This window comes from Myxocyprinus asiaticus, chromosome 20, assembly GCF_019703515.2.
Source record: "Myxocyprinus asiaticus isolate MX2 ecotype Aquarium Trade chromosome 20, UBuf_Myxa_2, whole genome shotgun sequence".
NCBI classification, from domain to species: domain Eukaryota; kingdom Metazoa; phylum Chordata; class Actinopteri; order Cypriniformes; family Catostomidae; genus Myxocyprinus; species Myxocyprinus asiaticus.
Window position 1 is genome coordinate 17,642,699 of NC_059363.1, and position 16,779 is coordinate 17,659,477.

Sequence of the window (16,779 nt, forward strand, 5' to 3'; positions counted from 1 at the left end):
AAAAAAAAGAAAACACTGTTGCCTTTAATGTAAAATACTTGATTTTAAAACATTTACTAAAATAAATTCCAAATTAATTCAGTAAGGCTGTTTACATATAAATTTAAATCAGTCATATTGAGTAAATTAATCATATTATATGATGTTTTGTATTAGGCTTAGAAATAAATATAAAATATATCAAAACAAAAAGAGAATATAAAAAGATTGGGAATTCATCCCAGAAATTTTTTTTGCCCCTACATTTTGAATTTGGGGGCATGCGTGTCACTTTCAGTGGCATTTTTTGCCTCAAGCCCCCATTCATTTCTGATCCCGATATACAGCTTTATATATAGAGTATATAACTATAAATCAGCCATGTGTAGGTTGATTTTCCTGAAAGGTAAAAGGAATAGTTCACCCATAAACCATAATAATTCATTTACTCAACATTTTGTCATCTCAAACTTGTATTACTTTGTTCTGTGGAACACAAAGGTGTTTCAATGAAGATATGTTTGTTTGTCCATACAATGCAAGTGAATGGTGACCAAATTTTCACGCTCCTAAAAGGACATAAAGGCAGCATAAAAGTAATCCACAGAACTCTAGTGGTTTAACCCATTCCTTCTGAAGCGATCCAATCAGTTTTGGCTGAGAACAGACCAAAAATGTAACTTTTTCACTACAAATCTTGACATCAGCAGTCTCCTTGACGATCATGATTTCAAGCTTGATTACACTTCCTAGCGCCCTGCGTCAAGCACTAAGAAGTGAGAGCTTGATATCATGATCGTGCCTTGAGACTGCAATGACAAGATAAACAGTGAAAAAGGATTTATGCTGCCTTTGTGATTTTTGATCTTGAAAATGTGGTCGCAATATTGTGTGGACTAACAGGCATCATATCTCCATTGAAATATCTTTGTGTTCCGTGGAAGAAAGTCTTTCGAGTTTGTGCTGCGAAGACATAAATTTCACTCTCCTTTAAAAAACTGGGCCTAATCTATTTAAATTAATTGGCCATATTAACAGACATCTTGGCTTCTATAAGTCTGTTACATTAGTTGCTCTACCTAAGTGATCAAAATGTATTAATTTGTGTTACTCACCTCCATTTTCACATTTGTGTTGTTCTCCTGCACGTGAATGTTTGTGTTGTTCTCCTGCACGTGAACGTTTGTGTTGTTCTCCTGCGCTTGAACGTTTGTGTATGTTTCCCGGTGTCTAACAAATTGCGATAACCAGTCCAGCTCTCTCAAAAGCCAACTTTGTCTTTTGTAACTGCTTCTTCCGCGGGCCTTCCTCTTACCCTTCACAAACTGGTCTCTCATATACTTCCACACTTTACGGCATGTTGCCATTTCTTCGCCCAGCGTGGCTGCGATCTCGTTCCACGCATTGTAGGTCAACAGAACTACATCATCTCTATTTTCTCGCATAGACGAATCATAGAGGTGACGGTGCAAACGCACTTGCTCAGCCAACCTTCTCTCGAAGCTGTTCATTCTGTATGAAGTTACAAAAAATCGCAGGACTGACCACGCTAAGCCAAACCTTACAGAGCCAATGCGCGCTCTGGCACGCACCACCGCAAGCGCGTTGACGTAACTTTGCGCACGCTCAATATTTACGCGGCTGTCTCTAAGGTTGCTAAGTCGGCTGTTTTCCCGCAGCCTTTTCACAGACTGTAATGACGCGTTTCCGCCAATATATATATATATATATATATTTTTTTTTTTTTCAACATTATTGTACATTTATAACATTAAACTTTATATTATATTGCCCTGGAATTAATTACAGATGGGTTTTTTTAACCACAGCTGTGATGGGGTTTATAATGCTGCTTCTGAGGAAGTGACAGTGAATTTATCATCTTTATCTCTTCTGACTATCGTAATTCACTTCTCTCTATTTTTTGATCTTTTGGAAAACCATGAAAATTATTACAATGTTTAGAGTAAAAATGTGTTCAGGCTCAACTTGTTAAATTGTTGGCTGCCATTGACCTCACAGTAGCGCCATCTTTGATTTTTGATCTGTGAGGGATAGACTTGCCATCTCTTCAATGGAATGTATAGTACAAAAGCAGCATGCTGAAAAACTCATGTTGTTTGGAGTTTTTGTCAACTAAATGTTCTTGGAAAGGTATTGTGGTGAGCAGGGCGGGGCGTCTGGGCAAAGCCAGGCCGGGAAGATAAGTGGTGAATGAATGCCACCTGTGTGCCACACCGGTCTCGCGTTCCAGTGAGAGGTGGCGGGAATATTTAAGGAGAGGAGACAGATGGGAGAGAGAGATGCACGAAGCCTTTCTGTGTGTGTGTTTTTATGTTCATATGTAGCTGGCTGAAAAGCAGTGCGTGTTTTTGTTTTCTTATACACTGAAAAGTGTTTATTAAATGTCTACGTGTTTGTCAAGCCGGTCCCAGCATCCTCCTTGCCCATCCTTACCCATTACACTGGTGCCGACACCCGGGAAGGAGGAGGGATGCACTGTCGTGGAGTCCTCGCTGCTGCTTCAGTCCACCAGGGAGGAGCTGCGACCGTCCGCCGGGGGACGGAGGAGTTGCTGCCGGCCATGCAAGTCGGAGGAATCGCTGCCATCCACCAGGGGACGGAGGAGTCGCTGCCGGGAGTCAGAGGAGCCGCTGCCATCCGCCAGGAAGAGGATGAACCATTCTGTCCACCTGGGCTTGGAGGACTAGCGGCCATCCGCCAGTGGAGGAGCTGTTCCGTCCGCAAGGGGTCAGAGGACTCACTGCCGTCTGCCCGGGAAGGAGTGGCTGTTGTCTGCCAGTGGCCGGAGGAGTGGCTGAGGACCAGGTGATGGCGTGTCCGGGGACCGGCGAGCAAGTTTTTCTCTCTCTCTCTCCTCTCTCTCTCTCTCTCTCTGTCTTTCCTGCTCACCCTTTCCCTCTTCCCTCTCCCTTCCCTCATCTCTCCCCAGTTTCCCAGGAGGCGGGGTGGACCATCGGCTGGCGGAACGGCCGGAAGGGCAGCGTCTCCCCTCCAGAGATGGCGGGGAAGTAGGCCAGTCCAGATGGCACCCCGGCCTGAATCAGTGTGACGAGGAGGAGGGTGTGGCCGGGCTGTGAGGGTGCATGGCCGGCACTGAGTCAACTAATCAGCAGAAGAGAGAGATAAAGGGGAGCTGGAGACGCCAGTTCGAGAGAGAGGGAGTCACACACGTGGCCGCTGTGTGTGTGTGCGTCTATGTGTTTTATGTTGTTTAGAGTTGAGTTTATGCCATTAAAGTTTACAATGACTTTTCTGCCGGTTCCCGCCTCCTCATTGCCCATCCCTTACCCATTACACTGGTGCCGAAACCCGGGAAGGAGGAAGGATGCGCCGTCAAGGAGTCCTCGCCCCTGACTGAGGATCGCGATGCAGAGGGAGTGCTCAATCCGGTGGCGCTGGAGCACTGCGTCAACCGGCAACCAAAAGGGACAGCTGAGGGGTCCAGTGCCATTGCCCGGCATCGTGGACAGAAGCAGTACAACGAGCTGAGGGCCAGTTGATGGCGTGTCCAGGGCCGGCGAGCCCGTCTCTCTCTCCCTATTCTCCCCCCCCCATCCTGTTCCCACTCCAAGGCACGTGCGGGTCGGACCCGGAGATCATCCTGACGCACCAACACTACCTCCCTAGAAATGGGGGGGGGGGGCGGGGGTAGGTCACAGGCTGGAGAATTCCCCGACCTTAGTTTGGCAATGGGGGTATGTGGCGAGCAGAGCAGGGTAGAGCAGCGTCTGGTCAGAGCGAGGCTGGGATGATAAGTGGTGAATGAGTTCCACCTGTGTGCCACACCAGTCTTGCGTTCCAGTTAAGGGTTGCGGGAGTATTTAGGACAGGAGACAGCAGCAGACGGGAGAGAGGGAGATGCATGAAGCCTGTCTGTGTGTGTGTGTTTTTTTTATGTTCATACGTAGCTGTGCATGTTTTTGTTTTGTTATACACTGAAAAGTGTATATTAAATGTCTATGTGTTTGTCAAGCCAGTTCCAACTTCCTCCTTGCCCATCCTTTACTTGTTACAGAATTTATTTCAATGTTTTGTCTGCGGAATGATTCAAAAACACTTTAAACTGCAGTACAGCTCATTGAAGAGACTGTACATCTATCCCTCGCAGCCTTGTTGTCATTCCCGTCAAAAATCAAATATGGCGCTGCTGTGAATAAGGTCTATAACAACTCTAAGTAGTTTCTGATATCAACATAACCTCAGGCCATAGCTTCATGTCTACTTACGTCTTAAACTTTTGGCACTTTTCCACTGCACGTTACGGTTCGACTCCACTCGACTCTGCTCGCTTTACTTTTCTGAGCTTGCTTTTCCACTGCAGTTTAGTGGTGCCTCAATGTGGGTGGGATTATAGGCTGATCGTCATAGTTGCGCCGCCTCTACTGCCGTGACATCATCTTAAACACGACACAAACATTACTGACCATAAACAATAACACGACCGCTAGCTGTTAGCTACTAGCTCATTGTGCTGCATAAAGCAGTTGTTGCATGGTGATTTTACACAAGTGTAACAGTTAAATTGGCCTGGTTGTTTTAGAAGCAAGCTTTCCAGTAGCTGGTCAACTAAATAAAGTGAAGCTTTCAAGCAGAATATAGAGCTAACGTAACAAAACGTACCATCCTCCATCGTGGTCTCCATCAACGCAGAGTCCAGGGCACTCTCCCTCCCATTGCTCGCCAGTCTATTGCCATAGATAGCGTCCATTTGGTCGAACCACTTCCACTTTCTTCTGTTTGAACCACTCTGGCTGTTGTGGTCCTTGATGGTTCTGTAGTCACTTTTAATTTTTTTTTTACTTTTCCCTACACTGTTTGTAGGTTCGGTAGTAGCCGTGTGCGGCCAACAGCTGAGACACTTCCTGAAAGACTTTTTCGTTTCGCGTTGTTTCGTTCGTCGCTAACGAGAGGAACGTCTGCACCTCGTTTATTGACCACGGCGTGGTTATGCGCGCATCCATTTCTTTTTACAATTCGAAAGTCGCGTGAACAAATGATATTGCTGTCGCTGTTGCTAACTTTAAAACTAGCAGGTTGATGTCCCATGTCGCAAATCCAGTAACGATTCTCTCGGACCAATCAGAGATCTGCAGGGTTTTGACGTCACATTTAGTATCGGCTCGGCTCGGCTCGCTTGGAACCTCGACTGAGGTGGTACTAAAAAAGGTATCAGGTACCAGGTACTATCCACAGTGGAAAACCCCCAAAAAGCGAGCAGAGTCGAGTCGAGTTGAGCTGTACCGTGCAGTGGAAAAGCCCCAAAAGACAGGTGAAGCACTGTCAGAATATGGTCATTGTGACTCTGTAAAGTACTGGCACTATGAAGCCACATGTTTAATTGGCAATTTTAACTATTTTTATTTGATAGACATAATATTCTCCGCTAAGAACATACCCCTGATGTGAGTGAAAAAACACTGGAGACCGCAAAACAAAAACAGGCTTCATGGGACACTTCTGCATTCAGGAGAATGTTTGATAGAAGTTCACCCTGCAATAGTCTACTTTCATATTCCAAACTTCGAAATTTGAAAAGGGCCATAGGACTACTTTTAAACTGTTCCAGCGGTTTCAAGGCTTGACATATCCCACATATTAGACTCAAATAATGTTGTGCAGGGAAGGATCAAAGGGCTGACAAAAATGTGGATGGAAAAGTTATTCAAAAATGTGTCTTTCTCCCTTTAAAAAATATAAGCAGAATATCCAATTTCACAAACAACTTACAACAGACTTCACAAGTGTCTCTCTCTGAAAGAGAGTGCGAGTAGTCCATGGCAGCAATCAAAACTGCTTATTTTCATGCTGTAGCGCTTGGTTAGTTCATGCACATTCACATGATATTTAAAAGGGTTCTGTAATTCATTTATTTGAAAGTGACAAAAAATCTGACTAATCAAATTAATTTCCACTATAGCATGGCCATAGGTTTGGTTTGAAAGTTGGTAGGGACATTTTGCAAAGACAATATTCAAAATGTTGGTATAAAGAAAATGTGAGAAAGTCAGTCTGGTATTATGGGAAAAATAACATTATTACCCCATATAACAAGTCCCACTACATATTTATCTGCCTCACTATATACAATATTTTGCCTTTTTTTTTTTGTTTTAAAGAATTTCTAAAGAATAAACAAATGAAGAACTGAAACTATGGCTGCAAGGTTAGGTGGAAAAATTTGATATGCGATAAACTTGGATAATGTGAGAGCGATATGTGATAAACCTGAATGAATGGATCAAAATCAAATGTTATCTTTTTCCAAGAACATCTACCTCGAGAAAATGATATCCAAGGGACTTAAAGTGACATTCTTTAAATGTATTATCCAGCATTAAACAAACTGAAATCTAAACAAATGGTAAATTAACATTTACATGTGCAAAATGACAAGATAAACAAATTATGTTGAGAATGGAGCATTGGTATTTTCCCCACTTTCTGCTTTCCAACTCCCTCAATTCCGCATATTCTTTTCTCATATTGCTTATTTATATGTACTTACATTTCTATCTGAAAAAGTTGGCCTCCTGAACAAATTAGGCTTTAGGCTTAGCTTGCCTTAATTTATTGACAAAACATTATATTCCAATCTATCCTGATGCTCTTCTCCAATGTGCAAAATAAATAATTTACTGGTAGTTATACTAGCATCTTAAAACCCTGCACCTCTGACACAGTCGTTCAAATTTTAAGGTGTCTTCCTCAAGAGGACGCTTACCAGCTGAAAAAGCTGAATCCTCCATTGAGCCGCCTTCAAAACTCAGGATGTTTTTGACTTAGATTGGAAACATTTGTACAAGAAAAGTATGCTTGCTTAAATCTATTAATTTAAAGAATTGGACATGAGATACTAATGGAAATCCACCCACGTTAGGGGTGGGCGATATGACCAAAATCTTATATCACGATATCACTAATTTAATATCACGATAACAATATATATCATGATATAGTTCAATTTAAAAAAATAAATAAATCTATAAAAATTGGTTTATATATTAAATAACCATATTGTAATGCCTATTTTTGAAAAATCCAGTCAAATAAATCCAATTAAATACTTTATAAATGAAAACTACTTTCTCTTATATAATTTTCTCTTTATTTGGAACTTGACAAACATAGAGTAAAAATAAAAACCCATTGGTGGTATTCAAAAAGTGGCTAAATTTCACATTTCAATCTGATGTTGTTGGCTATTATTATTATATAAAACACTTCATTCTTAATGGTTTAAGTCATCTCTGTAGACGATATTTGAATACCTGAAAGCAAAGCCGGTTTGTTTTCTAATATCTAACATCATTCAAACTGACTTTTATTAAGGGTGATGACGTGTAGTTTAAAAAATCTGCATGACCGATGACACATAATTGTAGGCGCATGACACATCGTTTTAGCTGTTTTCCTCTTAAGTGTTGGTTAGAATGTAAGGCTCTCTTGCCTTTTGAGATGTTTGACTTCCTCCATAGCGCTTTAAGGTAAAAAGCTCAAAACTCAGTAGAATTCAAATGGATCACGTAATTTTTGAAGTTTGTGCCACAACAGAGAGAAACTGGGTTGAGTAGCATAAGTGTGTGTGAAGCCCAGTCTGAAATCCCGTGGTACTAGTAACAAACTTTCATGCTTCAGAGATAGCGCATGTGAAAACCACATGAAACACAGCTGCTTGTATTTGATGAGAAGCATATTCAGAACGCGAGACTAATGTCATTGAATTTGCTTCGGCGGGCAGAAATTTAGATTGGGCAGCCACCAAAAAATGATCAGTACCTGAAAAACTCTTAAATTCTCTCAGTCTCATCCGAAGCCACTCCGTCTTCATCCTCCACTTCTCCAACGGAATGTGCACTGCGTGCATATTACGTGAATAGAATGAAGTGCACATTTCTTGCCACGTGGTGGCGGTTATGCATAGCCACGATACAGACGATAATCCAAAATGTTCACTGTATGTTAAATTTCTACCGGTTTGTCATGTCTACCGGTATATCGCCCACCCCTAGCCCATATAATCTCCAGAAAATGTTTTTTAAAAAATCTTACAAACGACTGTGATTGGTGCATCCTGAACAGCACTGAGAAAAGTAACAGGTACAATGTGACAAAACTGTTATGCGCTGCTTCAGAAGAGGTAGGACAATAATGTACACATGAATAATTATACTAAGGATCTTTAATAGTTGTTAAAATGAAAATAAAAACATAGTATAAAGTTAAAGTATATTCTGTGTGGTAAAAATGCCCAAATGTTGGTTGGGACATTTCCAATTTTCTGAAAGTTGGTAGAACATGTCCTGTCATCCCTACCTAAATTTATACCTATGCACTATAGGGTTTGACCTTTAGCCTTCCACACCTTCGTAGCCTCACGAAGGTTTTATGCATTGTCAGTAAAAAACACAAAGGTAGTACTAAAACTAAAAGATTTCCTACAGCTGTGTTCGGATCCCTATCTGAGGCTTACGGGTAAACAGTGGGACATGCTCTAGCTCAAGACAGAGCTGACAGACTTCTACTCTATTTAGGATTTTAACCAGAAGAACTGACAGTCACTGATTATTTCCTTCAGACGAAGAGACTAATTGACAGCTTTCCTGGGCTGTGCTCTTGGCCTTGCAAGTTTAATTCTTGCCTTAAAGGGACTTTGTTCTAATGATCCTCGTGTCAACAGCCTCTGTTGCAAATAACAAGCTATGCAAAAAACACAACAGGACAATTGAGACTCAAATAGGCCTAAAAGGATTGTAAAGAGCTTTGTACATTGTGCTCTTAAAAAATCTGTTATTAGACTTTAAAATCTGTGGCATATTTGGCAACATGTATTGGGGTGGTTTTATTGGCAGTTGGGTTTTGGGAAAGTTTTGACTGGTCATTGAAAGAAAAAAAGAGAAAATCCTGGCTAGCCTCATGTAGAATAAAACAGGTTTATACAGGAATCATTTAAAACATATTTTTCAAAATGACTATTAATTTGTTCAAATTCTATTAATTTCTTTCAGATTCATTCACACTGACAAAACCATCCAACATCCCAACATCAGGTAGTACATACACACATCAAACCAAAACACACCATTTCTCCCCATTCCTGTTCCTTTGGTTGTCATTCTCCTAATTTGTTTTTCCAATCCATATATTTTAGTAAAGGACTGACCTCCCAATCCTCCCCAGCCTGGCCTTCTCTTAGAGACCCCTCCTCTTCTTCCTGCTCCTTCTCATCCAGGAGCACAAAATCCTCTTCATCCCTCTCTGCTTCATCCTCCTCACCGCTCTCCAGAATGCACAGGTCTGGCCGATGCTGGCTCAGGTAAGCATACAGCTTGTCTGAACTACAGTAAGAAATGAGAGTCAGAAACAGAGAGACGAACCAAGAGAGTGAGATGAAGCTGCTTTTATAGTAGTATAACAGAACCACATTATTAAACATTCAAAGCGGCTGTGTCTTGCTGTTCATTTCATCAAGCAGTCTGACAGGTAAAGCAGAAGTACCTGTCTTGCAGCATGGTGAACCAGGCGTCTCTAGAAGAGCTTTTTAGTTTAGTGAAAGACCATCTGTTCGCATGCTGCTGTTTCTGGCGAATTTTCACAAACATCAGAGATCCGGTTGTACCACTACTTAATGTAGTAGTACCAAGGCCTGATGAGCAAAGAAAAGAGATAATTGAGTGAATTCAATAAGAAAGAGAGAGAGAGAAGGCTTGCTTTTATTTGTACTCAGTATGTTAAAAATAAGTTTGGAAAAGGCAAAACAAAATTGCATTGTTCTAAATGAGAAAAGGTTCTCAGTCCTCAAGCCTTGTTAAATGGCAAAGTTGTTGAAAAAGGTTTTAGATTACCTAACAACTGTCTATCCAAACATGACTGGAGTTCAGCTCTGTCCATGTGTTCATATTCAGTGTTCCCTCTGTGAACACTGTCTGGTCCTCCATAACAGAAGGTGGCCGCAGCTGCAGTTAGCATTCCTCCAGACTCCAAAGTAAGCTGTGTCTCAGCCTCAGCCATGTCACCAGGCTCTTCACCTTTCTCAGCAATCGCACCAAGAGCCGCTGGCAGATCATGGGAAACACAGGACTCAGGAGCAGGAACTGTGTCTGTCGCTGACTGATCGGAGCTGCACTTGGTTTGCTTTTGGCTCTGGCTGTGCATTTTGCTCTCTGATGGCTTACAACTGATAAATCTAAAAGAAAAAGGTTTGAAAAAACATTAAGGGAGTTATGATGGGAAGGCTGAATCTCTCCATTGACAAAACATTTGAGTTGTTTATTACATTATTTGCAAAACTAAACTCTTCTTTCTGTGCTCTCAGATTCCAATTGTGATTTAGAGTAGAGTGGAAGAGGATCTGGCTAAACTCTCCGATCTCCTTCAAAAAATCTTCACATATACTGGGCAGCATTAAAACAGTAAAGCAGAAAGCACCTGTGTGAGTTCTTGTTGAAGTGAACGTGAGTGATGTCCTTGTAGAAGGATACTGATGTGAGATCGTCCACAGAGCAGGAGAACACATACTCCTCACAGCCATTCTCCTGCACAAGTGGTTGGCACTTCTGAGGGTCAAAGAAGATCTTATTGGACGTCACCAGCAATATCCCAAAGACCACACCCTAGTGAGACAGTCAGAATGAAAAATCAGCACAGAAAGACTTGGGCTTTTATAATGCTGCTTGATATTAATGTAAAAAACAATATGGCTAGTTTGGAATTTATAGTAAAACTGTCAACATGGCTGAAAATTTGTGGGAAAATAGTAAAGTTACTGAGAGGCTGCTGGACATATGTCCTAAATAATCAGATTAGCCTATACACGGCAAATAGAAGTAAAAATTATCTTTGGCAAGTAAATAACTTGACAGTGGACCGGCAACTTTATAAGAAATTGCACATCTTCTAACAACTTTACTTAAGTAAAAAATGTAGCATCAAAATTTTCTATAGAATTTCATGTTTTTTACAGAATTCTATGTTGGAACACAATGTGGAATATTCCTCACATTCCTCATATTCCTGTATATGATGCTGCAAGTTGTTTAATAATAATAATAATAATAATAATTAATAAGGATAATGCAAAATACAGTTTCGTGCCTGTAAAAAATATTTATGACATAAATAAATTCTCAATTCACTTGCCATTGGCAGATTTGAGAAAAGTTCATTTTGGAACCTGTATTAAAGGGATAGTTCACCCAAAAATGAAACTTCTCTCATCATTTACTCACCCTCATGCCAAACAAGATGTGTATGACTTTCTTTCTTCAGCAGAACACAAACAAAGATTTTTATAAGAATATCTCATTTCTGTAGGTCCATACAATGCAAATGAATGGTGATCAGACCTTTGTAGCTCCAAAAATCACTAAAAAGAAACATAGAAGTAATCCATAAGACTCCAGTGGTTAAATCCATATCTTCAGAAGCAATTGTGTGGGAGAGTCCTTTTTTTACTCTAAACCTCCACTTTCACTTTTACACCTGAAAGTCACATGTGGCGCCTGTTTAGTTTCAATTTCACATCTGAAAGTGAAAGTGAAAGTGGAACTTTAGAGTAAAAAAGGACCAACATTTTGATCTGTTTCTTACCCACAGCTATTATATCGCTTCTGAAAAAAATTTATTTAAACACTGGAGTCTTATGGATTACTTTTATGTTTCCTTTATGTGATTTTTGGAGCTACAAAGGTCTGATCACCATTCACTTGCATTGTATGGACCTACAGAGCTGAGATATTTTTTCTAAAAATCTTCGTTTGTGTTCTGCTAAAGAAAGAAAGTCATATAAATCTGTGATGGCATGAGGGTGAGTAAATGATAAGAGAATTTTCATTTTTGGGTGAAATATCCCATTAAATCATTCTCACCTTTCTATCTGTAATGAAATGTGAAAACAGTTTTAGGCAAGTCATGCCTGCTGGCCCCTCCCCCTGAGAACATTCATATGGGAGAGCCAATAAACACACTTTTCCATCAGGTAAAGGCACCGCCTCCACATCCTAAGAGAGATTAATAAATGTCACACAAGGCAGCAGAAAAGAATCCACTGTGTTTCACTGTGTTCTGTACAGCGTAAGTTCAGTTTCCCACAAAGACCTGCTACCCTTTGATTTAATGAGCTTTGGTCAGGCTGTTCACTATAGTTAACACACCTATGCTTTAACAGTGTCTCTAAACACACATCCCCTCGAAAACACTCTCTCACCATCAGCTTGTCATACTCCGCGTCTGTTGAAAGGGACACAAGAGTCGCAGTTCCCGCAGTAGGATCAAGGCTGTGCTCTTGTCCTGGGCCTGCCTCAGAGGCCATTTCTGTTGATGATGAGGCCTTGTTCTTTGGTATCTGTTTGAAGCGTTGCACAAGGAGAGACATAGTCATTCAGACAACGCATTGTTTCACTTCCCTTCTTACTCACTGCTGTGTATCCCCTCATTTTCTTACTCATAGCCCAGTGACATTGGACAGAGCCACAGCATCCAGAAACTCTGAGCCAATCATATGAACTTATAATGCAAACAGGATCATAGGACATATTGTTACTGGGAGCATGCCACATCCTATGCACAGATAATTTTCATACCATTTGCAGTTTTACTCTCCCTGTGTATTTTAGTAAACAAGTTCTTCTGATCAATACTTCTTATGCATATGAACGAACTGAACATAACTGAAGAGCTACTTTATTTTAGAGAAGGCATTTAAAACTGTAAATACACACCCAAACTGAAGCATAAACACAGAGTGTTGGCAGTGTTAACCTCAGTGAGGTTGAGGGTGAGACACGCTAAACAGAGACACGACACTGTACACTGTTGTATCTGTGTGAATCTGTCACTTCACTTAAGAAAAATTCCTTTAATAAAGAATGAAATATGTTCTTATTTAGTACTTTACAGATCTAAAATGTTATTAAAAACACATATAATCTAATATTCAAAATTAAAAGAACATTTGGCATAACGTGATAAAAAACCTTGGCAAAAACAATGCGGACCTCCCTTTCTGATCTCATTGTTCTTTCCATAAAATGAAGGGTGGAGTTCCTTTATGTTACACAAATCAATAAACTCTGCACACACTGTAATATCTGACCTTCCAAACTCGAATTTATACTTTTCCTGCTTCTTTGCAAGTGATGACTATCTTCAGGCATGCAAATATTTGTGGATAAAATGCTAATCACAAATCCAGAGTGGTCTGTTGTTCATATACTGGCATCTAATGATTTGCATAGTTTTAACTATTATTAACCTTAAAAGTCTTAAATTTAAACCTAAGGCACAACAATTCAGCATTTTGAAAATAATTTCTCCTCTAGACTTGAAACTGTTAAACCCAGTATACATCACTATTTGAAGTGGGTTTGTTTGCAAATGGCAGAAAAGTCAAATTAAGGCACTGAGATCCAGAGCTGATGAGAGTTTAAAGTTCTGTGCTGACAAACCAAAGTTACATGAGAGAAGAAACAGTATTCAGACACAGACAGAGGCATCAAGTGATCTAAACCGAACCTTGAGTTATTTTTTTGACTTTAATTGCAGGATTTTTGTATACCATACCCCTTTGTGTGTGAATGAGAGAGAGAGAGAGAGAGAGAGAGAGAGAGAGAGAGAGCGATGAGCCCTAAAAAAGTGAATCATGCTTATATAAATAAACAAGATGCAAACAAGGAACAATTATGAAATCATAAAAAAGCATAAAGACATCAACGAATGCTACTGCCTTCTGAAAGTCTTAACTACATATTAATTATTAATGTTAGTTACCAAAGCCTTGGCAGCTGATACTCTCCCATTCTATTTGTTGTAATGCTTCCGTATTCTCCTTGAAATATCCATTCATGTGAAAATCAAATAGTTTCTTTACAAATGTTTAAAAGCTTACTTGACATAGTGGGGTGTTTCAGTAACCTTTGTTCTAAAGTCATCAGTGGATTACAGTAACTTAGTTATGACGTAACATGTTGGCAGTTATATTTATGGAAGCTGCCGTCATTTATCATCAGAACTGAGGAGGAGTTTGTGAATAAGTAAGCTTCACTTACCCAATGTCCATTGTTTCTGCGTGACTCCAAAGTCTTCATTGGAACTTCAGTTGGGTACACTGCCTCTGTTAAAGTAAAATGCCAAACACTTAGAAATAAGTTACTTGCAGTTGACTCCTGCTTAAAGGGAGATTTCACCCAAAAATTAAAATGCACTCGTCATTTACTCACACTCCATACCAGAATATCTCAGCTCTGTAGGTCCATACAATGCAAGTGAATGGTGACCTTTGTAACTCCAAAAATCACATAAAGGAAACATAAAATTAATCCATAAGACTCCAGTTGTTAAATCCATATCTTCAGATGCAATATAATAGGTGTAGGTGAGAAACAGATCAATTTTTTCCCCTATAAATCTCCACTTTCACTTTTACATCTGAAAGTCACATGTGGTTCCTGTTTAGTTTCACTTTCACATCTGAAAGTGAAAATTAAAGTGGAGATTTAGAGTAAAAAATGACTTAAATAGGGTTCTTTTTCTCACCCACACCTATTACTGTATATTGCTTCTAAAGATACTGATTTAAACACTGGAGTCATTTGATTACTTTAATGTTTCCTTTATGTGATTTTTGGAGCTACAAAGGTCAGATCACCATTCACTTGCATTGTATGGACCTACAGAGCTGAAATGTTCTTATAAAAGTCTTTATGTTCTGCTGAAGAAAGAAAGCCATACACATCTGGGATGGCATGAGGGTGAGTAAATGATGATATTTCATTTTTGTGTGAAGTATCCCTTTAAGTTATAGTGTAAACAAAATGTGTTTGCTTCTCTCAGATACAAGATATGTACTGTATTCACAGTACATGGTGATAAAGGATTATTAAGGTTCAATGACACATTAAGCTTGTTTGGAGAGCAGGACTGACGTGAGTGACTGTAACAGTAAAAAATCTGAGAAAAGAGACATGCACTTACTGTAACTAAACTGGACCCTCTAGAATTTCCAGCCTGTGTTTTGAGTCTCAGTTTAATCTAGGTATGTTTACATTAATCATTATGGCTAATGTTTGTGTCATTCTGGAAATCCTCTAATTTAAACTATTTAAATAAGTCAATATTTTTAATGTATGTGCACATGCTGCATGAATAGCTTTACTGTAAATCCTTTCTGCAGTGGTGTTCTTCCTTTAAGGGATTTTTGACAATCTATAAACGGATCACTTTAGAACCAAACACTATAAACTACCTGAGGCCACACGAAAACAGTGTTGACTAACTTTCATCGTTTTTCAAAGTATGCGGTACTCGAGAGCGTTTTCGATAGTCTCTGTTTTCTATGAAGGAAAACACTGTATACATGTGTAAGAGAGGCATAAACGTAGCAAAATCAAAACATTTTCACTGAAAAAATATTAGCATGGACGTGGCCCTAAGTGTGTGGCTAGGTGTCTTGCAATCAGAAGAGACACAAGAGTAAAGATATCCTGGGTACATTGCTCATAAATACGCAGCAGGTCATTCACGTACCCTTTAGATAGTACTGTCTTAGTTTAGGGTTTCGAATTTGGTGATGTCCTTTGACACACTCCTGTCTGGCACTCTTTCCCAGTGCACCCTGAGCTCCGACTGAACAAGGAGCAGTAATGAAGCATGGGGGCTGCGTAATCCCAGCTGGCAACTTTGAACCCAGTCTAAAGACAAAATGACACAGGAATATCCATGAGAATGACCTGCAAAATGGGCGTTTATTCACTTAAACACAGCAAAGCAAAGTTTCTCATATGGAATCAGAGCCTTACCTGTTCTTAACATTTCCGAAGTAGCTGGCCCTGCTCTTGTCTCTTTGAGCTCTGTGGTCCATGAGGTCTCACTATTGAGATTGAGTAGACAACTGGTCGGTCAGAGATTTTTCACCCTTCCTATGCAGAAACCAGTGATGTGACAATTCCCCTCCTCCTTTTCCTTCTCACCATTCTCATCAGCATTCTCTGCACTTTACAGAATACCTGCAATAGTTTTAAGAGGGATACATTTGAGACAATTAATGTAAAAGGTATTTTTCCACATGCAAATGCGTGTGCCCATCAATAGAATAAATAGTCAGTAATGTCTCATCTTAAATGTATTTGCATATATAAACACATTTCCCAATGCAATGCCCAAAACGAAGTACAAGATGACGATGGTTGATAGAGTCTCATGTGCTGGTGATAACAAATCTCATTCCTGTAGGCCCGAGCACCATCCCAAATGTCGCACTTTTATGGCCTGCAGCCACAATAACGCATGTATAGCATGTTAATAAACAGAAAACCGCTTTGATTTCGGCCTCTTCACCGAACCCTGATTAACATTCTTCAGCAGTATCTCTGGTGATGAGTCAGTCATGGTGCCTGGTGTTTTGATGCGTTTCCCCAAACTTGGCACAGATACAATTGTAAAAAATCTGCAAATATACCCAGTCTTCTGATAATTTACCTCAGTCTTTAAAAGTCCCATATAAGCAGCTGCTCTGAACGCTCCGGATGATGCGCTGTCATGTATTTTGATGCCACTGCAGTTAATCTTTCACCAATCTAGATAAGAGCATAAGACCGCACAATGAAGCACAATGAAGTCTGAAGCGCTTTCTCTGAAATTTCAAAGTACGTCCAAATGTCTTTCCAGGATGAAAACGCGTTCTTATTTTAAATATATCTATATATTTTTCAGTTGTATGCCTTTTTGTGTTGCACTGCATAGCGGCAAAGCAATATATTTTCACTTTATACACAAATAGACTTT

General features: G+C 40.0%; 1 protein-coding gene across 3 annotated transcripts in view; it reads right to left on the reverse strand.

Moving 5' to 3' along the window:
- Positions 1 to 16,753, reverse strand: part of LOC127411054 (oxidation resistance protein 1-like) — a 23,388-nt gene extending 6,635 nt beyond the window's left edge. Inside the window, exons 1-10 of one of the 3 annotated variants that reach the window (XM_051646392.1) lie at positions 16,474 to 16,753; positions 15,795 to 16,001; positions 15,523 to 15,686; positions 14,046 to 14,110; positions 12,206 to 12,343; positions 11,868 to 11,999; positions 10,429 to 10,613; positions 9,846 to 10,186; positions 9,499 to 9,646; positions 9,164 to 9,338 (exon numbers count right to left, since the gene is read on the reverse strand). In XM_051646392.1, coding sequence (XP_051502352.1) covers positions 9,164 to 9,338; positions 9,499 to 9,646; positions 9,846 to 10,186; positions 10,429 to 10,613; positions 11,868 to 11,999; positions 12,206 to 12,343; positions 14,046 to 14,110; positions 15,523 to 15,686; positions 15,795 to 15,856 — 1,410 coding nt within the window. In that variant the 5' untranslated portion in view covers positions 15,857 to 16,001; positions 16,474 to 16,753. Of the gene's footprint in view, positions 1 to 9,163; positions 9,339 to 9,498; positions 9,647 to 9,845; positions 10,187 to 10,428; positions 10,614 to 11,867; positions 12,000 to 12,205; positions 12,344 to 13,767; positions 13,903 to 14,045; positions 14,111 to 15,522; positions 15,687 to 15,794; positions 16,002 to 16,473 lie in introns of those variants that run through there. The other 2 variants (XM_051646393.1, XM_051646394.1) reach the window with 2 other exon arrangements.
- Positions 16,754 to 16,779: the final 26 nt, after the last annotated feature.